The 23,369-nt window shown below is 61.4% G+C and overlaps 1 protein-coding gene across 2 annotated transcripts in view; it reads right to left on the bottom strand.

The window, feature by feature from the left end:
• Window positions 1-23,369, bottom strand: part of SDK1 (sidekick cell adhesion molecule 1) — a 465,276-nt gene that overhangs the window by 163,111 nt on the left and 278,796 nt on the right. For both annotated transcript variants that reach the window (XM_055136343.1, XM_055136344.1), the window contains exon 4: window positions 21,442-21,589. In XM_055136343.1, the coding sequence (XP_054992318.1) occupies window positions 21,442-21,589 (148 nt within the window). The remainder of the gene's footprint in view (window positions 1-21,441; window positions 21,590-23,369) is intronic.

Raw genomic sequence — 23,369 nt, 5'->3', positions numbered from 1 at the left:
TTCTTGGCTCACTACGAGGAAGATCTCACACCTGCCGTGCAACAGAGCGGCCACTGTGTGTGCTTCATTCCCCTGGCCAGGGCCGGCGCCAGCAGGGCCTGCTGGGTGCTCCCGTTTCCCCGTTTCGACAGAGCGGGCGTCGGCTCACTTTTCCTCAGAGCAGCTCTGAGAGGTGCGGGGTGAAATCTCATTAGGGTTGAAATCTGCATTTTCCGAGTGGCTGGTGAAGTTGAAAACATCCTGACCTGCTTCTTGGACCTCTGTCCTCGACGGGTAGAAATGCCTTTTGCTGCCTCTGCTCATGTCCTAATTGGTATTTCTCCCCTGTTGAATTCTGAGAAGGCTTTGTCTATGCTGAGGACCCGTGGTTCGCTGCCACCTCGGCACGGCATCCCGCAGGCTGGGCTTGCTCGCTCCCGACTCGGCCGTGGTGCCCCCAAGCATCTCCAGGGCCCCTCGGCCCCGAAGCCTCCTTCCCGCGGGGGGAGAGGTCCTGCAGGCCTGCAGCCACACAGACCCACACTGCCCGCCAGCAGCTTGCCCTTCCCTCTTCCTTCTTTTCCTTTCTTTTTTAGTTTTCGGTGTGCACTTTGGTTTGAAGTCCTCCCCTTTCTGCTCCTCCTCCCCTACCCCCTTCCCTTTTCACCTGCTTTCACACCTACGTACTCCAGCCCAACTGGATAAAAGCATTGCCTTTCTGCCACTGAATTTCTTTCTTTTTAAATGCACCAAAATATATAAAACATAAAAGGTACCAGTTTAACCACTTAAAACACTTACCTGGGGGGTGTTCAGGCTTACTGGGCTGTGCTCAGGGCCTGCTCCTGGCGGCCCCTGGAGCCCACGTGGGACCCAGGGCTCAAGGCAGGCGCCCTCCCACTCTACTACTGCTCCAGACACATCATTCTAACCACTTTTAATGTAAACTTTTTTTTAAGATTCTGATTTCATTGGCTACCCTGGTACCATAACTTTACCATCACTGTGATTCCGTTGTTCGTTGATTTACTCAAGCGGGCACCAGTAATGTCTCCATTCGTCCCAGCCCTGAGATCTTAGCAGTCTCTCCTTACTCATCTTTCCCAATGACTAGAGGCTTTTACAGGGTCAGGGGAATGAGACCTATTGTTACTGTTTTTGGCATATCGAATACGCCATGGGTAGCTTGCCAGGCTCTGCCGTGCGGGCGGGATACTCTCGGTGTGGAGAAGCAGGATCATGAGTCTGTGATGGGGACCCGGCTGCTCCATTGAGGACATTTTTAGATTCGGTTCATCCGGTGGTGTTGTCATGGCTGACTCACTCTCTGTTCCTCACCTGCCCACCAGCACTCCGTTTGTTCCTATCTTTGGCTACTGTGCCTGTCTGCCTACGGACACGAGTGCGGGTATCAGTTCGAGAATTCATTTTTTTCTTTCTTTTTTTTTAATGAGTCACCATGAGATGCAGTTCCAGACTTACAAACTTTTGTGATTACGTTTCAGTCATACAATGTCGGAGTACCCTCTGGGTACTAGAACTCATCTTTAACTCCTCGAGGTGTCGCTCAGCAGGGCTGCCGGATCCTACGGTGATTCTGTTCTCACCACTTGGAGGAACCGAGTCTGTTTGCCACATTCTTGCCAGCGATAGCCCAGAGCTCTGAGTCGCCCACGTCCTGGTGACCTTCTCTGCCCCGCTGCCCCCACAGGTCCATGGTCCCGCGTGCCCTGCCGGACACTAGCCACGGGTGTCTGCGCGTCTCCCGCGGGCCTGGTCCCTGCACTGCGTCTCTGAGACCGGCTGGGGGGGCGGCCGGGCTCTTCCTGCTGGGCTGCGGGAATCTCCGCTCACACTATTCCAGACACTCAGCCTTTCCCGACGCAGCCGGGCTCGGGGCAGCCAAGTCTGCAGCGCGAAACGGCTTTGCTCTGTGAGTCGAGACCAACCCGCGTCAGCCTAACGCCGTGAGCTGGGAGACTGGTCACTGGGTCGCCGCCACTGGGCCCTGTGTCCCGGGGCCAGAGGACAACCAGGCGCTTTCTGCACCCCTGGCCACTCACCGGCCTGTGCCCACCAGCATCCGCCCAGTCGGCGCAGGATCTGCCTGGGCCCTGCCAGCCCAGTGCGGGACCCGCGGCCCGTCCAGGCCCCCTGGCTAGAGAAGCCGCACTGCCCACCACGCAGGACGGCGGCAAAGGGGTCCCCAGGCCCTCAGCAACAGCGATGACAGCGGACAGGTACGAGGTCCACAATGCACCGCTCCCCGGGTCTGAGACTTCGGTGGGCGGGGCGGGGCCTCAGGGGCGGGGCCACGCTGTGGCGGGAGGGGCGACGGTGAGGGGGCGGGGTGATGCTGCAGTGGGTGGGGCGAAGCGTCAGTGGGCGGGACGATGTCGCAGGGGGCGGGGTGATGCCGCAATGGGCGTGGTGATGCCGCGGGGGGGCGGGGCGATGCTGCAGTGGGTGGGGTGATGCCGCAGTGGGTGGGAGGCAATGTTGGCGGGAGGGGACAGGGGGCTGAGCCATGCTGCAGGGGCGAGGTGGGGCCTCTGGGGCGAGGCAATGCTGCGGGGGGAGGCCCATTCGCCTTACACTTGGCTGGCCCCTCAGCACCCCATAGAGTTCTCTGAGTCCCACTGGGAGTGAGCCCTGAGCACAGAGCCAGGAGTCATCCCTGAGGACCACCGGTGTGGCCCCTCAAAGCGAAACAAAACCTCTGAAACAGTCGCCCTGTCTAACGGTTGGGTTGGGTCTGAATGAGACGGGCTCTGTTCTTCCAGCGCGACACGGGGGCGTAGGAGGAACTGGGAGCGCTCCAGCTCCCCGGGGGACCCACTGCTCCCGGCGCTCCTCGCGGGGCGCGGCCTCCCTGCAGACACGCTCCGGCTGCCCGCGGCTGGGGTGGCGCCACGCTCAGAACCCCCGAGACGGGACCCCCGCCCGACCACGGCGGCTCAGCGCCCGGACACTCTCGGACTCTCGGCCCTAACTGGTGGGGCTCCAAGACACTCCTAACTGCCGAGCAGGCTGGGGGAGCTCCCTGCCCAGTGTCCACCTCAGCTGCAGACCTGCATCCAGCCTCACGCTTCCCCTCCAGGAGCACTGAATGCCCCGTCTGAGCACGAGAGCCTCACAGATAATCATCAATTCCCTTTGGAAGTCATTTTCTGAAAAGTGTGGCGCAGGCTGAACCCTGGAAGCCGCTGTCTCTCCGTCGGTCAAGTGCTGTGGAAAAGCCTTGATGTTTCAGGCCTTTATTTGTTATCAGCAGAAGCAGCTTCACGGGCAGGGGTGGAGGGAAGTGATTCTTTAAAGGTGACCGGGAGGAGCAAGCAGATGAAATCACTGACCCTTCAGGAGAGCACTGAAGGATGCGCCTAGGGACAGTGTGTGAGACCAGCAGTCTCCACTCCCCACCCACTGCCAGCCACCGAGGGGCCTGCGGGAGACACCGGGGCGAGGGTCGGCTGCGGATGGTGAGGAGGAAGCACCCTGGAGGCCACAGGAACAGGTGGCGTTCAGAGAGCGGGGCTTGGGGTCCCCTGGGCCCTGCTGCCGGCAGGTGACCGTTGGCACAGGTAGGGCCGCCCAGGGCAGGAGCTGGGGCTGAGACCAGCTGTGAGCAGGAGGAGGATGAGCCCTTCCTGGGGGAGGGAGGGAGAGACCGAGGGAGAGACTGAGGGGAGAGACTGAGGGAGAGACTGAGGGGAGAGACTGAGGGAGAGACCGAGGGGAGAGAGCGAGAGGAGAGGCCGGGAGGGAGAGAGGCCAGGCAGGGGAGAGGCCAGGCAGGGGAAGGCCGGTCGGGGGAGAGGCCAGGCAGGGGGAGGCTGGGCAGGGGAGAGGCCAGGCGGGGGGAGGCCAGGCGGGGGAGGCCTTTCAGGCCTGAGCCCACTCGTCCTGGGGAGGGTTTAAACCGCGTGATCTTCCTCCGTGAGCTTCACGAGTCAGCTGGCTCCTACTGTGCCCTCGGTCTCTCTGCCCTCGCGGGGTTGTTTTCCCCTCGCTGAGCCCCTCGCCCGCCTCCGCCCCATGAGACGAGCGTCTGGGAGTGCTGGGGTGCAGCTCCAGGCCTGGTCTGGAAAGGGGAGCTAGGGGTGCCCGGGGCGGTGCCCTCAGCCCTGGACCCGCAGAGCTGCGGGTGCTCCCAGGGCCATTCCCCAGGGCAGCCCCACCCCTCGCCCTGGTGACGAGCTCGGGCGTGGGACAGGTCTCTGTCTGACGTGTGTGACCGGGCGGCAGGAGGGCAGCACAGATGGGACAGGGCAGGAGGAGCCGCCAGGGTCAGTCCTAGGGTAGGCGGGGTCAAAGGTGAAAGGTCAAGGCCTCGGTGGGGGGTGGGGCTGACGGCGGGCGGGGGGTCAGCGCTCCCACGCCTGTCACAGGCCCCGGAGGGGACTCTGGGCGAGGATAGCTCTCAGCGCGGGTCCAAGAGCACCGAGGAAGCGGGCTCTCCTGAGAGGAGGGGTCAGGGCACCAGCGGCCCCACAGGGCGGGGCTGAGGACACGGTCTGCTGCCTGCCAGCGGAGCCTCTCCCCGTGTCCCCAGCTCTGCTGTGGTCACACTCACAAGTGTGCATGGACGGTGCGGACCCGGCCGCAGGAGCGAGCAGGAGCGCTCAGCAGACGGGCGCGCTGCGGCCACCAGGGCAAGCCAAAGCAGCTGCCTCGTCACCAGCGCGGGGAAACCTCCGTGGCAGCGAGCAGGAACTGAGGGCGGGGCAAGCCACAGCACGGTGAGCCTCGGGCCAGGAGCGGAAGGACCAAGAAGCAGAGGGACGTACCTCGGCCTCCCACTGCCTGTCTCCAGAGAAGCGAGCACAGAGGTGGAGGGCACTACAGCTCCACAGGAGCCGGGAGGCCACGGAAGGACATTTCCTGCATTTAGGACTACTTCATGATCAAAGTGTCCCCGCCCCCCAGCTTCCTGTTACAGCCCAGTAGAGAGCGTTGGCAGAGCACTGTAGGGAGATGCGGGTGGGGCAGAGTCACGCAGGACCTGGGGTGGGAAGATGCTAAGGCATCCGCCGAGGGGCCGGATCAGACGAACCTCAAGGGAGTTTAAGGATTATTTAGTCAAATACTTGTTGATATTTAGGAATGTTCACGAAGAAACAAAGGAGCAAAGCAAAGCACCACCGAGAAAATAAACGTTTCTCAAAATGCTGCTTATTGCATTTATCTTAATTCTTTCTGAAATAAATCAGATTCTGTAAAACAAGGAGGTAAGTGACACTCGCGTGCGCTGCCTGCTCAGATCTCAGGGCAAAGCCCCTCGGCGTGACAAGAACGACAAAGCGGGCACGCTGGAATACTAAAGGCTCCAGCTCCCGTCCTTACAGGGAGCCACCAGAGCCTGCTCGGCATGTGCCCAGCACGTGTCTGCGTGACACCGGCACATGCCCCACCCGCGGACCGAGCCCCTCAGCCGGTCATCGGGGAGCTTCACTGCAGTCCGCCTTTCAGAAATGAACTTGGGAAGATCACGGCAGGCCAGAGCGTTAGTCTGCCAATTAGTGTTGCTACGAAGACGTCAGTGACGGAGAGACCGCCTGCCGAGTCTGAGGCGCGCCTGCTGCTAACACGGCGACCGTTCACCCAGTCTTTTCCACAGCCGGAACGACGCCCGCGGTGACGTCCACACACCGGGCACTGATTCCTCCCATGTCCATTTCCTTCTGGGACCCCCCATGAGGAAGTAGCCTTCTTCTGGGGGTTCCGGCCCGACACCTGCGCTCACCAGCCCGAGTCCTGACAAGCCACGGAAATCACCCCCGGCTCAGAGGGCGTGGGTGTGGCCGGAGCTCACCTCGGCCCCGAGCCTGCCCTCTCTTTCCGCCTCCCTGTGCCCTCCTCCCCGGGCAGCACGGATCTGAGCAGTAACACCGGCCCAAAACACCGGCCCACCCGCACATGCTGAGGCCTCTCCCGAGGGACAGACAGGCGCTCCCAGGCGGGAGACCCCGGACAGACCGGCAGCTCCTCCCTGACAGATCCACGGGGCTGGCTGGGGTCTGTGGCTGAGGAGCTCGGCTCAAGAGCCCACCTTGGGATGCCCTCGCCTTTGGCTGACCACAGCGAGAGGCCAGGCAGGGGGCGGGCGGGGCCCACCAAGGCCAGAGAGGCCCAGGGAAGGCCGCAGGCCAGGTTCGTGTCTGTGGGGTCAGAGCAGGTGCTGACGCCGGACAGAGACAGAGAAGCAGGGGGCAGCCGGGTGGGCACCGAGACCATCAGAGGGGAAAGTGCCCAAGTCCAGCCGCTGCTTCTTCCCAGAGACCAATCAAGACGACACCTCTGTCAGAGAAGGTCCCTGTGTGTGCGTGGGGGGAAGGCGGCACCCACGGTCCTGCTTCCTCTGCTCTGCCCGCCCCAGGATGTCCCAGAGGGAGGGCAGGAGGGAGCAAGGGGGGAAAGAAAGGAAGGGGAAGGCAGGAGGACGGGAGGAGGGAAGGGAGAGAGGAGGGGGAGGAAGTTGATTAGCTCGTGAAATATGAGGTAGAAGACGAAGCTCAACAGAAATGTTTCCTTTCTGTTTTTTTTTTGTTTTTTTTTTTTACTGTTTTTGGGCCACACCTGACAGTGCTCCAGGATCACGCCTGGCGGGCCTCAGGGGACCATAAGTGGTGCTGGGGACTTGAGCCAGGCTCTGCGGGACACAGGCCTTGCCTGCTGGCTGTCCCTCAGGCCCAGAAAGTTTCCTTGAAAGCCGACAGATGCTGTTTGTCTGTCCGAGCAAGAACAGTGAAGGAAGCCGAGAGCCTGCCCTCCCGGGCCCGCTGGGTGAAGGGACACATTTCCACGGACAGAGCTGCTGGCCCACTCCACAGGCAGGCCACCAGTGGGGGGAGCAGGGGACATCACCTAGCTGGGCGGGGTCTCGCCCCTGGAGCATTACCCTAGCAGGGGTGTGTGTGTGTGTGTGTGTGTGTGTGTGTGTGTGTGTGTGTGTGTGTGTTTGTGTGTGTGTGTGTGTGTTCGTGTGTGTGTGTGTGTGTGGGGGGGGGGGGGTTCTCACTTCCCAGAGCTCAGGGCTTGAGGAGCAGCAGCCGTGCCTGCCCAGACAGAGGGTGGCTGATTTCTCTGCTTTCATGTCGACTCCTGGGTCCAGAGGGCCGAGTCAGAGTCGGAGAGGTCCTGCTCACGGTGCAGCTGGCGGTGGCCCGCCCTGCGCCCCGGGGGTCTACAGACTCACTGCAAACTCACCCGCCTTCAGGTGGGGCTCAGGTCTGGGCACCTTTATCCGAGCCCCCAGGTGACTGCTTCCGGTGTTTCATCCAAGACCCGCCAGCGCAGTCAGGGCCCGAGTGGAGAGATGGAGCCGCCTCCTGGGCTGCCCCAGCCCCCGGAACACAGCTGCCGCCTGACCGCCTGCTCCCTGCACCTTTAGTAAACCTTCCACCACCAGAAAGAACGCCGTCTCCGCGGCCTGCAGGGAGGAACAGCGAGTTGAACAAGCAGGAGCACAGGAGCCAGCATGCGAGCCGCCCAGGGCGCGGGCAGCTGCGGTCAGCAGGGAGCGGGACCCCTTGGGCCGGCAAGGCCAGCACCACGTCACGGGTGCAAGCAGGCGCCTGCAGGGCGGCCAGAGCAAAGCCAAAGAGCTGAGCAAGCGCTCTGTGAACAAGTCCTGCTTCCGAAACACGCAGAGTTAGAGTTTAGACTTGCTTCTCTGCTGGCCTGCGAGGAGGGTCACTGGCAGAGAAAATGCGTCACTAGGACACAGCGAAAGCCATGCCCCCGTGCCTGCAAATGACCGGGGCGGGGGGACACTAGAGGGGCGTCAGCGCTGCAACCAGGGTCCTGCAGAACTGACCTGAGGCACGTGTCCCCGCTAGCCACACGCGCTGACGGAGTCTAAACTCTGCTTTCCCCAGCTGTGCCCACAGACCCTCGAGCCCAGCCCCCGAGCACCACGTCAGGGGAGGGAACAGACCAGACCAGGAGATGTGGTGGCAGGCAGGAGTCGGGGTCCAACCACACAAGTGTCCCAGACATTTTGCTGCCCTCCAGGCCTGAGGGAGCGATGCAAGCACGAGCTACACATCCATCCTGTCTGACCCCTAAAACTGCCTTATATTGAGAGAAACATGGGTGTTCGTTCCTCTGGCCTAGAATTATCATTATTTTTAATTATTACTATTTTTTGCTTTTTGGGTCACACCTGGCAATGCTCAGGGCTGACTCCTGGCTCTGCACCCAGAAATTACCCCTGTCGGTGCTCAGGGGACCATCTGGGATGCTGGGAATCGAACCTGGGTCGACTGCGTGCGAGGTAAATGCCCTCCCCACTGTCCTATTGCTCCAGTCCCTAGAATTATTATTGCTACCATCTCACTCAGCCAGTTGGTGCCAGACTCAGTTTCTCCCAGTATGGGAGAGCCAAAGCACTGTGCCACTGCAGAGGGGAGACTGGGTCCAAGGACTGAGTCTGGGTGTCTTCACCAGCACTACGGGAAGAACAGAGCAGCAACACTTTGAAGGCCAAAGGAAACCACGGAGGCACACTGGTCGTCTGAGAAACACACATACTGTTCATGTGTCCATACAGCTATATACAGTTGCATGTGTAAATAGTCATGTGCATGCATGCATATGCGTGTGAAAAAATATACGCCATGTGCTATGGTGCAATCTCACAACTATATATAGGTGCACGTGCAGATGTGTGTTACATGCACACCTTTATATATGCGAAAGTGTGGCTCTGTGCTACATATGCAAGTGTGACATCTGGCTATGTGTTATGCGGGCACAAGTGTATGCAGGGAGACATACTACATGCAGATACATTTATATGTGCCCGAGGGGGCGGGGGCACTCCCTGGCTTGCTGCCACGGCTGCTGAAATGGACGCTGGACTCCAGGGGGTCCTGAGCTCTGACGGGCCTGGCTGCTCCGGGAAGACGACAAAATGGGCCCCTGGTTCTGAGCGTCAGGCCGTCCCCAGAGCCAGCGCTGGACTCTGTGGGAGCTCGTGCGCCCCCTCACCCGCTGGGCCTGTCCTGCCACGGGCCGTCACGGCTGAGCGGTGTGAGAGGATCAGAGAGGCCACACACAACCTGCTCTGCACCCCCCAGAGGGGACGGACACCAGGAGAATCTCACGCGTCGCCCGGCCCCGCGCGACACAGCCACGAGGAAATGACACAGACGAGCAAGTAGCACGATGACAGCCGGTCAGTCCCATGGCCACTCCCGCCTGGACACTCCACACGGTGCCACAGCCGGGCCTGTCGGGGCCCACGGGGGAGTGAGGCCGATGGCGAAGTCAGACCCCGCCTTGGGGTGCTTCTCGGCCGGCTGCAGCCGCTGCTCGTCCTGAGCATGTCAGGACAGCGAGAGGAGAGAAAACGCCAAGACAAGGGCACTGCCGCTCACCACAGAGACAGACGGGGAGAGACGGGGGAGCGGCTGGCGGGCGGCACAGGGCAGGGCCTGGCACGCAGCTCGCCAGGGGAGGTCCCCGGCATCCTTGTGGTCACCCACCAGGAGTGACCCCTGAGTGACCCCTGAGCACAGAGCCAGGGGTAAGCCCTGAGCACTGCCAGGTGTGTCCAAATAAAGCCAGAATAAAGGGGGAAGAAGATGGGGTGCAGAGATGAGGGGGCTCGTCGGCGTGGGACTCTGGCGGGGAGGCTGCCGGGGAGAGGGCCAGCCGAGACGCCAGAAACACGGGATGACACGGGTGCAGGAGTCAGGCCTGGCCAGGCCTCACGCACTGACCTGCCGGAAACTGCCCTAGCGTCTGAATCTAGGGGAAAATTGCCATTCGGAGTGTTTTCCCTCGAAAACCCTATGGCTGCCACCACTTCTCACTTCATCACTAGATCAAAGAAATGGCCGCAGACGATCCAGACGCTCACGGTTCCCCGAAACGCAGGAGCATGAGATGGAAGCCAGACCCCAGCTGTGGCACTCACGACCCGGCTGGAGCGGCCAGCACGCACCCCGGCCCCCCGCCCGCTCCCCACTCGCTCGCAGACGAGTTTAAAGCAGCCGCACCTGGCAGTTCCAGGCAGCCGTGGCCCCACGGGGACGGCCAGCTCTAAGGGAAAGGGTCGAAGTGACCGTTGACAGCGACCAGTGGCCCAAGGCGTGACCCTGCGTCGACCAGGCGGGGCGGGGCTGCGGGCGCCTGGTGGCTTCTGTCGTCACAGGATACAGGCCGCTCCCCGTGCTGAGAATACAGGCAGACGCCCGTGGCTCACCCCTACCTGCCCCCAGCACCAGCGGCGCAGGACCCCCAGGTGGGCTCTGGGCGAGGACAGAGCGTCCCTCGCACGGCCTGGGGTGCAGGTAGTGACAGACGAGCCCACGAGGATGGCGTGCAGCGACCCCCACAGGCCCCCAAGGCTGTCCCCGGTCTCTGCCCCCTCACACAGGCTGGGTGCGCGGGGCAGGCCGGGGTCGGCCAGGGTGGCTGAGTCGCCCCCACCCGGGCACCCACACAACGGCCTGTGAAGGACGCTGTGCAAGCGTACAGCAGGACTGCAGTGGCCACGGGGACTGAGGGTGGCCCTGCTGGACCCGGTGACAGTGACGGAGCCCGTTACGACCCTGGAGACCACCTGAAGAACTGCTGGGGGTCCTTCCTCCAGAGAAGACCCGACCCAGCCGGACGGGGCATCAAGCTGACCTGCTGCCAGTGGCTCCCTGGACAGCATGGCCCCGAGCTGCTGGGTCCTGCCCAAGCTGGTCACCTGGAGCCCAGCATGGTGCAGGGGGCTGACGGACGGTGAGTGACATCAGGCAGACAGAGGGACAGACGGACAGTGAGTGACATCAGGCAGACAGAGGGACAGATGGACAGTGAGTGACACCAGCAGACAGAGGGACAGACGGACAGTGAGTGACACCAGCAGACAGAGGGACAGACGGACAGTGAGTGACATCAGGCAGACAGAGGGACAGACGGACAGTGAGTGACACCAGCAAATAGAGGGACAGACGGACAGTGAGTGGCGCTGTGAGGGTGAGTGACAGTGAGGGTGGCCAGCTGTCGTGGGCTGTGGTACCAGTGATGTCCTGCAGTCAGGCTCAGTCCTCGCTGACCATGGCCAAGCATGACGTCACGGTCCCCACCACCCAGAGGTGGCACCTGGGGCCCTGGAGTCCCACGGCACTGCACTGGGATCTGCGATGGCACCCAGGAGTCACAAGGCCACAGGGACACCAGTCTGCGGGGACACCCCTGCTTCTCCGAGGCTCTCCAGGTGGGCCCTGGGGGCAGCCACAGGTGCCTCTGCGCAGTGCAGCCCCCTTGGCCCGGTCAGCACTGTGGGCAAGGCCGGATGCACTGTGCCAGACGCCCACAGCGTCCTGCCTGCCTGGGCCGCAGCAGGAGGGCATCACACATATAGATCCTCCCCGCCAGGGCTGCACGCCAGGCAGCCTCCCCACGCCCAGCATGGGGACCACACAGCGGGCACAGCCCTGCCACACAGAGGGCATAGCCATGCAGAGGGCATAGCCCCGCCACACAGTGGGCATAGCCATGCATACAGCAGGCACAGCCCGGCCACACAGAGGCATAGCCATGCACACAGCGGGCACAGCCCGGCCACACAGAGGGCATAGCCATGCACACAGCGGGCACAGCCCGGCCACACAGAGGGCATAGCCATGCACACAGCGGGCACAGCCCGGCCACACAGAGGGCATAGCCATGCATACAGCGGGCACAGCCCCGCCATCAGCGGGCACAGCTCCTCACTGCAGAGGCTGGGTCCGGACGCAGCGCCACGGTGTGCCCAGGGGAGTCCAGAGCTGAGCTGGGAGAGCAGCTTCCCAGCGGACGTGGGTTCCATCGGGGCTGGTTAAGCGAGCAGGGGTGAACGAGTGAGTGACAGACCTGGGTGGCAGGGGAGGGGTGCAGGGCAGCAGGGTGCCAACGGAAGCCGCCTTCACCATCCTCGGGGCTGTGTGGGGCGGCAGGTGCCCTTGACTCCCAAAGGAGGCGGTGACGGGGACGGGCGGGGTGGGCGCGGGGACACAGCTCCTTGCACTGTGCCCCACCAGGTGCCACCAGCAAGGACGAAAGCTTCATTACGGGCCAGCCCGGAGTTCCGAGTGAGGGAGCGGACAGCTGACCCTGAGGAGCGCTGCCTGTCTGTGTGTGACACTAGAGAGTCTAATGAGTGACACGGGCCGGCGGTAATAACGCCAGCACAGCACATCGCCCGCCGCCCCCGCCCGCCAGGTGACGTCCACCTGACTGCGGGATCTGATGAGCCAGCGGCCCCACCGCGCCTGCCTGGAGGAGCCAAGGGCCCCCAAGGTCGGTCTCCGAGGGACGGGGCCGAGGCTGAGCGGGTCCAGTGCTCTGAGTCCCACTGTGACGTGGCGCCTCACGCCGAACACTATTATTCACCGACTGGCCAAGCAACACTCACCCTCCCGCGGGCTGGAGCGGCTCGGGCCGGCCGAGCGCTGGGCTGTGGCGTCAAAGTCCAGGACGCAACCAGTTACCGCGCAGAGGGCCGTGAAGACGTTCGGTCCAGAGGCCCCACGGGCTGTGAAAAGGCGTCCCACGGGGCCCACCTCGGGGAGCTGCCCCCAACACCTGCTAGGAGGCTGGGCAGGGCCAGGAGGGCAGGGCCGCGTGCGCCATGCACGGGTGAGTCCCTGCAGCAGCTATGCAGGCAACGCGGCCGCCTGCACAACCACCCGGCCTCTGCGTGCTGACGCGAAGGGACAGCCTGTCGCTGAGGAGCCGCACCCCAGCCAGCCAGCAGCCAGACACGGGGCCGCCGGGAGAAGCGGCTGTGAGTCGCCCACCGGGGAAAGCCTGCAGGAGCCATGTCAGTACTGACACGGACACACAGTCAGGCGTTGCTCTAACGCAGGGTCAGCTGAGGAAGGCGGCGTCAGGTGATGTAGCCTTGGGTGTCATGACAACCAGTCAGGGAGAGTAATGACACAGTCCCATGGGACTACACGCGGCGGCTCCGCACAGGGACCCCACTTCCTGCACAGCCCATCACGGACCCGCAGGGACCCTGCTTCCTGCACAGCCCATCACGGACCCACAGGGACCCCCGCTTCCTGCACAGTCCATCACGGACCCACAGGGACCCCCGCTTCCTGCACAGTCCATCACGGACCCACAGGGACCCCCGCTTCCTGCACAGTCCATCACGGACCCACAGGGACCCCCGCTTCCTGCAAAGTCCATCATGGACCCACAGGGACCCCCGCTTCCTGCACAGCCCATCACGGACCCACAGGGACCCCGCTTCCTGCACAGCCCATCACGGACCCAGACTGTCCTTATCTGTGCAGAATTGGATGGGTGGGTGGCTGGGTGGGTGTGAGGTTGGGTCCATATGGGCAGGTGAGTGGATAGATGGGTGGGTGGATGGATTCACAGATGTCTGTAGATTCATCAGAATATTCTGCACGACGTGGATGGATCTCGACTGTGTAATTATGTGAACTGAAGCAAGTCCAAATACTGTAAGAGTTCACTTAAATGTGGGCTCTAGGAACAAACTCCGAGCAGCAGGAAGCACACTCACGGGAGCGAGAGGTGGGTGTGGGGACACGAAGTAAGCGCGGGAGGGTCGTCCCAAATGCAAACTTCCAGTGAGATGGTAAGTCAACCCGGGGGTGGGGCCTGCGGCATGGCACTCCGTGACAAGGGCTCCCACAAAGGACACGCACACACGCCAGAGCTGCCTCAGAGAAGGACACATGTACATGTCAGAGCTCCCCCCCACAGGATACACATATCTCAAGGCTAGATGGGTATTTGCGTGTTGCTAATAGGAGACCTCATCATGACCTCGTCATGAGAAACATGCATGTTTGTGTGGTGCCTGAGGTGACCCTGTGTGACTCTGTCCACATCAGAGTCACACGACACTGAATGCCAGCAGTGCCCTGACCCACGCGAGCTCTGGGGGGTCGGCCAACACATGGCCACACCCGCAGGACAGGCACGGCAGCCCCGGCCGTGCAGGTGGAAATGCTCCCGGCTCTCGACTGCAGCCTGTCTGGGACATAATGTCGAGACAGATCTCAGAGCTAAAAAAAGAACAAGGTACGATTCCACTAACGCATTCCGGGCTTGGCAACTTCAGAATTTATTGTTCATTAAAACTGTATTTTAATTATCCTAGTTTTAATTAAAGTATTATGTCGAGTTGGTGGAATGCAATTATGTTCAGCTGACTTAAGATGTATAATAGGCTAATATTTGTAAAGAAATGTGTTATTGTCACCAGATCTACTCATGTAAAATGAAGTGGTGTTTTATTTTCAAATGAAAAATTGGCCCGTAGGATATTAAGCTCTTGTCATTCAGCTAAAGGCGACCCTGACAACTCAGTGGGAACCGCGTTGCTGTGAGGCTCCGGGGGCCACTCGGCCCACCCAGGGCAGCCCCCGCGGCCGGGTACATTGCCCCGGCGGAAGGAGCCTCCCAGAGACGGCCCTCGGAGGAGGACACAGCGCCCCCGGACACGGCCCTCTCCACCCGGGGACGAGCCCTGCCGACCCCGAGACGCCCCCGCCCCTGACAGACTCACCCAGCAGCAGGAGCAGGCGGGCCCCAGCGAGCAGGGTCACCGCACCACAGCAGTGACCACAGGGTCGGGGCCGGCGGGGCACTGATGCCGCCTGCATGGTGGCCCGGACACGATGGGCGAGGATCCTGGGACGGTGACAGCCACCGAGGTTTCTGGGCCTCGGGTCAGCCCATGGGGGCTGAGGGGCCGTCGGGGACAGCTGGGCTCCAGCTCCCGCACGCCCTCTGCTCAGGCACACGGCACGGCGGGGCACCACGCAGGCGTCGGGGCTCACAGCCCTCGGACACGAGTGAGCCCCTCGAGGCCCCGGAAGGTTCTGGTCCACCCAGAGGCCCATGATGAATTGGGTGTGTCACGCCCTCTCCCTCCAGGGCCCCTCCCCACTCTCCCCTGCTCCTCCCCCACGCCCACCCCACCCCTCTGGGCACTCTGCTCTGCGCAGCCCCGCATCCTCGTCCTCTCCGGGCGCCCACGAGCGCCCCGCCTTGTCCTCATGCGAGAGGCCACCCAAGGCCCAGCCCCCGATGACTCAGTGTCCCCCCCTGGCCGTGCTGAGAACCTCTCAGCAGAGTCCCCAGAAGCACCGTGTGTCCTTCAGACGTCGGGGAGTACCTCCCAGCTCCCCGCGGGCCGGACAGACGGACAGTCTGTCCCACGTCCCAAGGAGTGTCCCTGGCCTCCAGCTGCTCCCCCACTGTCCACGCGTCCACTACCCTGGGCAGCCCGCGGCTACACAACGCACGTTCGGTCACCCCTGAGCCCAAGCCGCCCGGCCTCGCCCTCTTCCCTCCCGCACTCTGCTCCCCGCGAGGCGTGTCCGTGTCCCCGGGCTTCGTCCCGAGCACTGTGTGCAGAGCTTCCGACCACCCCTCCCACCCGCAGCCCCTCGTCTGCTCTCACCCATTTAATTGACTTCTGAAATGAATGATTCTATTTTTCACTCCAAGAAGTTCAGCTTTCTTCCTCTGCGGTTCTTTCTGAAATCAGCACATTAAATGATGTTCAACACCATTAGCCATTAGGGAAATGTGAATTAAAAAGACAACGGTGATAATTACACACCTGCCGGGACGGCTAAAATAAAAAATGGCGACACGGCACAGTGCCAGGGGGCAGAGAAGCCGGGACGCCTGCTGGCATCTGAAAGGTGAGCTGGCCGCCAGCTGGCCCACCCAGGCCTCGGCCCAGGCCCCTCCACCTGACCAGAGAACCTGCCCCAGGACGAGAACCCTGGGCAGCCCGGCAGGAGGCCCGTGCCCAGCGGGGAGCAGCCGCAGGGGGGCGGCGTGTCCGTCTGTCGGGCACCCAGTGAGGGCTGGAGCCAGCGTGGCTTCGGGGACGGCTCTGCATGGCACTGCTCTGACTTCAGAGCCCTCGGCTGACCTGCTGCATGGGGTCGAAGGCTGGCGTGGGCCGGGGAGCGAGAGGCGTCATGGTCACTCTCATGTGCTATCCGGCATCTTGTCACCACGACCTCCACATCATACGTGTGCCCATGTCAGAGCCACAAACAAGCCCTCCCTCCGCCCGCCCCTCCTCCACACACCCCTGCACACACGCTGGCACCGCCCTGGGGACCCCTCAGCCCGACTACTCCCGCACAGCCCTGCGCCCCAGTGGCCCAGTCAGCGAGGGCAGCACTGACCGGGGCAGGCCCCGGCCGGCCATCGGAGCCGTGCTCAGGAGTCACAGCAGAAGCTGCACTGCACAAGCTGTTTCCACAAACACACTCAACACTGGCCATGACGGCAGGCGGCCTTTTGCCAGCCAGAAACAGCCCTGGTGGGCACTGCCAAATGCTGAGGCCAGAGGCACGCTGTCCTCTGCCCATCTGCTACCAGGGGGTGGCCACAGGGAAAACACACGGTAGGTACACCAAGGTCAGGGCGAACATCCAAGGTCAGGGCGAACATGCAAGGTCAGGGCGAATGCCCAAGGTCAGGGCGAGTGTCTAAAGGCAGGTGAATGTGCAAGGGCAGAGTTAATGTTGAAAGTCAAGATTGGGGCCGGAGCGATAGCACAGTGGGTAGGGCGTTTGCCTTGCACGCGGCCGACCCAGGTTCGATCCCCGGCATCCCATATGGTCCCCCAAGCACTGCCAGGAGTAATTCCTGAGTGCAAAGCCAGGAGTAACCCCCTGAGCATCGCTGGGTGTGACCCAAAAAGCAAAAAAAAAAAAAAAAAAAAAAGCCAAGGTTAATTTCCAAGATGAGGACTTGGGCCCCAGGTCAGAGTTAATGTCCAAGTGGAGGTCAATGCCCAGTGGGCACCTGCTTTTCCTTTGCGTCTTCCTTACATGGATGTCCATACACCAGAAACAGTGACAAAAAGCCCATGAAATGAAAAACTTTAAAGCATGTTATCTCAAAAGGCCAGTTAACTATAAAAATATTATTACAACAAGATATGTTCTTTCAAGCATTAAGCTGTGACTTCCAATACAAGCGCTGAGTTTAACAAATATTTCTTGAAGCAATTGAAATGAAATGGGTGTAAAAAGCTAATGGATGTCGGAGCACTTGGACGGGGGCAATTATAACCCAAAAGCTGCTGGTCACCCGGGCCGGTGTTTACTGCCCATGACTTCGCCATTCTCATCTCTCCTGGCATCTGGCTGGAGGTTTGAAATATTGGATCCTGAGTTCCCGGGAAGACCCCGGCCAGCAGGCGTATGCCCACACACCCCATCAGGCCACTCCTGGAATCTGAGCACGAGAAGCTGCACCTAGTGATCGAGTGGCACCGCACAGAGCAGGGCTGCGGCCTACCCGTAACCACCCCCAGACAGCACCTCCTGGAACCACACTCACACTCACACTGTGAGAGGCAGGAGACAAGCAGATCTAGACAGGAATAACAGAACAATTCTGTGATCAAACGAGACCACATTTATTAGATCAAGCTATATTCATCTTGGATATGCAGAGACCAAACCTACTTTTTAGAGTCAGGAAATCTGAAAAACAAGCGTATGTTTTTTCTTATCAGATAAATAAAACCTATAATTACCTAGTCAAAATTCCTCATAGCACTCATTCTCAGTTCTTTCAAAGCCCGCGTTGAGCTGCTCTCCGAGTGCCCCCCTGCGCCAGCACTTCTGCGGGGCCTGGGGGCTTCCCGCTGTCTCCGTGGAGAGGTGCAGACCGTGCGCCTCTCGGCATCACCCCTCACGCAGGGGCCCTGCTCTGGCACCGCAGGGCACCAGCCCCAGACGCAGGGAGACAGAGATGCCAGCGGGTGGCCCGGGCAGGACCTGCTGCTGCAGGCGCAGGACCAGCCTGCGTGTGCGGGAGGTGCTGCTCAGGTTTGGGCCCTGGGGCCGGGCGCTGCAGTGCGGTCACGGGCAGATCTAGACTCGGGGACGGCTTGGCTGGTGCCGTGTGGTCACGGGCACAGACGCGGGTTCGGGCACCTCCACTGCCTTTTCTGATGCAGCGACCAGCCCGGGACCCTCCCCTGACCTGTCCCGGAGCCAGGGCCTGTTGGATGGGGGTCACGGGGCATTTGGCCGGCCCAGAACGCTCGCCTGTCGATTCGGGTCGTGATTCTCTAAATACTCCAGTGACTGCCCCCCCGAGCCCGCCCACCTCTGCCTTCGAGGGCGCCTCTCTGACTGGATAGAATTCGGGGCTCACTTCACCGGCTCATGCATCCTGCAGGCTGGGAGGCGCCCCGGACCCCGTCAGTGACCGCCCAGCCCTGACCTCGCTGCCGAGCCCCAACAATGCCCCCAAAACTGACACAGTCCGCAGCAAGGCTCAGCCGCCACCCCTGCCCCCTAAACCTGCATCGTCCCAAACGGCTCCACATTCCGGCAAGCGGCTGCAGCCGTGCTTGGCCCCCTGGGCCCGGTCGTGGGGGCCCGTCTCCCTCTCATCCCGCAGTCAGGCCTATGGAAGAAAACTCACCCCACGGCCACGTGGCATCAGGCTTGGCGCTGCCCACACACACACACACATTCACATACACACACTCACTCATACACACACCCAGACCCAGGTCCCCCAGGGAAACCCTGACAGGGCCCCATGTCTGACACCGATGTCTGTTCGCCACATCAAGTCCTCGGGAGACCGCGGCTTCCCACCCAGACTGGAGCACAAGTCCCGTTCTGGCTGTGGCCAGCGGACATGGTCTTGGGGATGTCCTCTCCACCCACGGTCTGCTCCCTGCCATCCTCTCTCTCTACCCCCTGGAGCTCCCTGACACACAGGCGCCCCTGCCCCAGCACCTTTGCACTGACTTGCTAGGACACCCCAGGCCTTGCACCCCAATCCATGAAGCTCAAGTAGTTTGTATCACAGAGCCCAGTGTCCCCCTCTGAGCCGGCCTCAGCCATCAGCCTCCTGGGTTCCTCGAGGAGTCTCTCCCCACACATGGTGCCCGGTACCTGGGCTTCACTTTGGCCCCCAGTGCCCGCACGGCGCACTGAGCCGCCCCGTGGGGGACGGGACAGAGGACCTCAGAAAGGGCGCGCCTGGGAGAGCCGCGTCTGTGGGTCCTCTAAGGCACAGCGACAAGGGGCACACAAGAGGCGGGGACTGCAGGGCTGGGCCTGCCCCCTGCGCTTCCCTCCACCCAGGCACCCATCAAGCCAACGGCGTGGCCATTTCTCTGCAGCCACAGTCGTCCAATGAACACGGGGCTCCCCACAGAGACTGGAGCGGGGTGTGTGTGTGTCTGTGTATGTGTGTGTATGAGGTGGGTGTATGTGAGTGTGTGAGTGTGTGTATGAGTGTGTGTGTGTGTGTGTGTGTGTGTGTGTGAGAGAGAGAGAGAGAGAGAGAGAGAGTGTGTGTGTGTGTGTGTGTGTAGCACAGGAATGTGTGTGTGTGTGTAGCACAGGAATCTGAGTGCCACTGAAGGAAGGGCATAAATCACAGCAGGGAGAATGTCAGCCTGCCGTGCTGGGACGGCTGTGGCGGTCTCGAGGGGTTCCTGGGGGTGCCCTCTGCCTTCTCTCAGCTCAGAGCTGCCGGGAGCTGGGGGCACCGACCTCCCGAGTCAGCTGTGAGGTGCAGGGAGACCGGCCAAAGCGGTGCCAGGAAGCAGGGCCACTGCAGTCATGAGTGAGCAGGTGGGAGAGACAAGACAGCATGAGGGAGCTTGTGTGCGGTCAGCCCAGGGGCCGTCCCTGGCACCCCATATGCCCCCCCGTCCTGTCTGTAGTGACCCCCGAGATAGAGCCAGGAGTCAGCCTGAGCACAGCCCGAGTGGCCCCAAGCCCAAACCCATGTAAGTCAGCTACTCGCCGAGACTGTAAGCTGGGGGCGGGGGTCTCACTGCCGTCCCTGAATGACACCCACCCACATCCCGGCAATGACCTTCAACCTTCCACCTGCCCCCTGCCTCGTGCCCCCTCCTGTGCTCGTGCTGAGGGTCAGGGCGGGTGCGAGGTGAGACCCCAGTGCCAGGGGCAGAGGCAGGCCCTTCCCCGAGCGGGGTGACCCCCGGTGCCCAGGCTGAGAGCGGGGACAAGGCCCGGTGCTGTCCATCCGCAGCCAGAGCTGAACTTCCCGAGAAGAGCGAAGTGACGGGTCTTGGCGGCGGGCCCCGGGGACGCCTCCTGACTCACGGCTCCGCACGGCAGGCACTTCATAAATTCGGGGTGACGAGAGGTGGAAAGTGCAAAAGGAAAGGGCCTTGCAGATGTGTAAATATTCATCCCCAGCCTCGCGCGTCTCCTTCAGGACAGGGCGGCACCGGCCGGCCATCCCCCGCCTGGAGACCCATCACCGCCCCGCGCGCTGCCATTTGTCTGTCGTGACACCAAGTTAAGGTTTTCGAGCAGCTCTACACTATTAGCTCACCGGGAATTCGAGTCTTTAGCAGGAACTTGACGTGCAAGCAAAACCGAAGCAAAACAGGCTCACAGAGTTAAGGGGTGTCCTTCACCGTCTCCCTGGACGAACTCACGGGCAGTCCCTGGCCGGGTGAGAGATCGGGCACCAGCGCCCCTGGCGAGGCCCCGAGGCCCAGTAAACTGAGTCCAAGCTGCCCAGCCGCCAGCCCTGCCCCCCTTCTGTGCACAGACCCTTCCAGAACACCCGAGGTTGCTTGAAGCCTGAGGATGGACCCTTGTCTCCCTCAGGCCCGGGCAATGCTGACCGTCTGCAGAGCCCACGGCTCAGTGGCCGCCTCAGCGACTTTCCCGATAACGAGGGGAAGAGGAGCAGTTGGTCCTCCCGGCAGGAGGCCCTCTCCGGACACTCCCTGGCCAGCAGAGCTGGGGGCCCCGAGAGGCAGGGGCAGGGGCCCGTGACCGGCTCCCGGCCCCACCCCTTACTCAAGGCGATCAATACTGGCACTAGAATTTCACAATGTGGAAATTATGTATTTCCACTTTTCCCCCAATCTTCAAAACAGAAGCACCTGCTAAATAAGCCTGGAGCAGGGCGGCCCCACGGGCCTGGGCACGGGGCTGTGGGTTTGGAGGAGGGTCCTGGGTGCTCAGGGATCTGTCAGAGCCTGCCCCGCCTTCCTCGCGCCCCTCTCTGCGCCGGCGGCACCGCCTGGCTCTCGGTGCAGCCCATTATGAAACGGACTCGGCCGTGCTCTCTGATCGCTCCCGCCCAGACGAGACACTGTCTGCCACCAGATAAATATCTCGGATGTGGGATCGTCAAGAACACCTTGAAATAATGCTTAACTAATCACAAAGCAACTACTCTGCAATAGATGGGCGAGCCGCTAATTAGACGGAGGGAAATAAAGCTGTCACGGCAGGATAAAGGGACGCAGGGAAACAAGTGGTGATCACGGCTTCATCGTCGGAGAAGGTGGGATTCGACAGCGCCACAGGACGAGGGCGCACGGCTCCCCGCCCCCGCCCAGGCTCCACCACCCCGCGGTGTCTCTCCAGGCCAGTGGCAAGGCCGGGAGTGACCGTCCGTCCACAGTGGGTTCTCGCCCTGTGGCCCGAGGTCACTTACATCCTGCCGCTGGGGATGATCTTGTGTCCGTCTCGGAACCACGTCACCTGCGGCCTGGGGCAGCTGGCGAGGGGTGGCAGGTCCAGCACGGCTGCCTGGCCCTGAGCGACGGTCTTGCTCTGCGGGGCACCCAGGAAGTCCCCCATGTCTGTGGAGAAAGGCGGGAAGGACGCTCAGCCCGACGGGCAGGGGCTGACGCCAGCTCTGCACACAGTGGCCCCGAGAGCTGGTGTCCAGCGAGCCTGACCCGGGGGCAGGGAGCACCTGGGACAGCAAATCACAGCAGCAGCCCCTGGGCGGGGCGGAGCAGCCGGGCTGATGCGGAGACGAAGAGCGAAACCTCCCAAGGAGACCAACAGGTGCTCCCGCCCCCCGACAGCCTCTGCATCAGGGGCTCCCGGCCCCAAATCAGGTGCTCCCAGCACCCTCCGGGGCCTGCACACCGCCCATGCTCCCGGCACCCTCCTGGCCCCTCGCATCCTTCTAGCAAGTTCTGCCCCAGCGCCAGGAACGGCCCAGCCCGTGTCTCTTGCTCTTCAGCTCTGAGTGTCTCCATAGAGGGCCTGGGGGAAACGTTCTCGAGCACTTATTTGTCAGAGACGCCCCCAGACTCTCCTTGATTGATCGATGCAGAAAGGCGCATCTTGCTCTGATTCTGTTCTCGGGGCCCAGGCAGCAAACCCACTCCCTGGCCTGTGAGAAGCTGGATTTCAATTCAGGACATCTGACATATTTCCATGTCATGATCAGGCTCAGATAAATAGGTGCATATGCATATTTAGCACACAAATACAATATTGTGGCTGGAGCATGTAATTTTGGAATAATCCATAGATATTCTTTATTATAAGGATTTATGATTTAAAAGAAATTATTTCCAATGTTACAAGCAGCATTTATTATTCATGAAACAGATTAGGAAAAAAATGCATGACTATTTTAAAGTCGAGTGAAAGAAAAGGAAAGAAAAATCTAGGAGCTAGGAATAAAAGCAAGAAAGAATAAATAATTAAACAAGGAAAAGTTCACAATTTAACTTTATAAAATAGAATTCAATGTAATGATAGAAGTTTGAAGCTCTTAACTTATTCAATCTGTTTGGGTACTTATCTGAACTTTTGATTTATTAATTATGTTTTCAATTATTTAATTGAATGTGAGTTTTAAATTATTCTGAAGATTTAGCTGAGTGACTTAACTACCAGGATTCAGAAAAATTTAAGCCTTCCCAGTAATTAGAAAAATAACTAAACACGGAGAGCTGCAGAGCACTCAGTCATTAGTAATCACGGCAGAGGAGGAGACTGTCGAGACGTTAGTTTATTGCAGAAAATAACTGTGAAGCCGCACACCTCGGGGAGGGCGACGGTGAGGGGCTGCCCCGGGCAGCCCTGTGCCGCCTCTGGGCCCCAGGCTGGGATCCGCCTCACCCAGACACCGCGACTCACGTGGGCTCGAGTGCGGGTGCGAGCCTGGGGCCAGGGGGCAGGGGGTGCCAACTGCCCACTCCCCTGCTGGGAGAGCGGGCTTCGGGGGGCTGCGGGCACCCCGGGAGGGGCGTGGCTGTGCCCCTAGCACAGGCGGAGGGTGAGAGCGGGTCTTGGGAAGAGCAGTGTGCAGGGCAGCTCACCGCGGCGGCCTGGGAGACGGCGCTGGGCTCGCAGGGGGGTGCCCCTCCCCCGGCTCCCTGCAGCCGGCGGCCCCCTGCTCCCGAAGCTTCCTCCGTGGAAGGAGAATGCTGCACCCCAGGTGTCGAGGGCCCTGGGCAGGGCGTGGCTGGAGCTGCTGGCGTCTGACTAGGGCGGCCGAGCTCCTCACTTGCACCCCTGAGCAGGGCGCAGCGGGCAGCGGCTGACCCACACCCACCCTCTCGCCTCGGGTTCTGGGGGTCCCAGTGCCGTGCTCCCACGTGGGGTGCTGGCCCCTCG

This window comes from Sorex araneus, chromosome 4 (assembly GCF_027595985.1).
Source record: "Sorex araneus isolate mSorAra2 chromosome 4, mSorAra2.pri, whole genome shotgun sequence".
NCBI classification, from domain to species: Eukaryota; Metazoa; Chordata; class Mammalia; order Eulipotyphla; family Soricidae; genus Sorex; species Sorex araneus.
The sequence above is the reverse complement of the archived record's forward strand: the minus strand, read 5'-3'. Positions and strand labels throughout refer to the sequence as shown.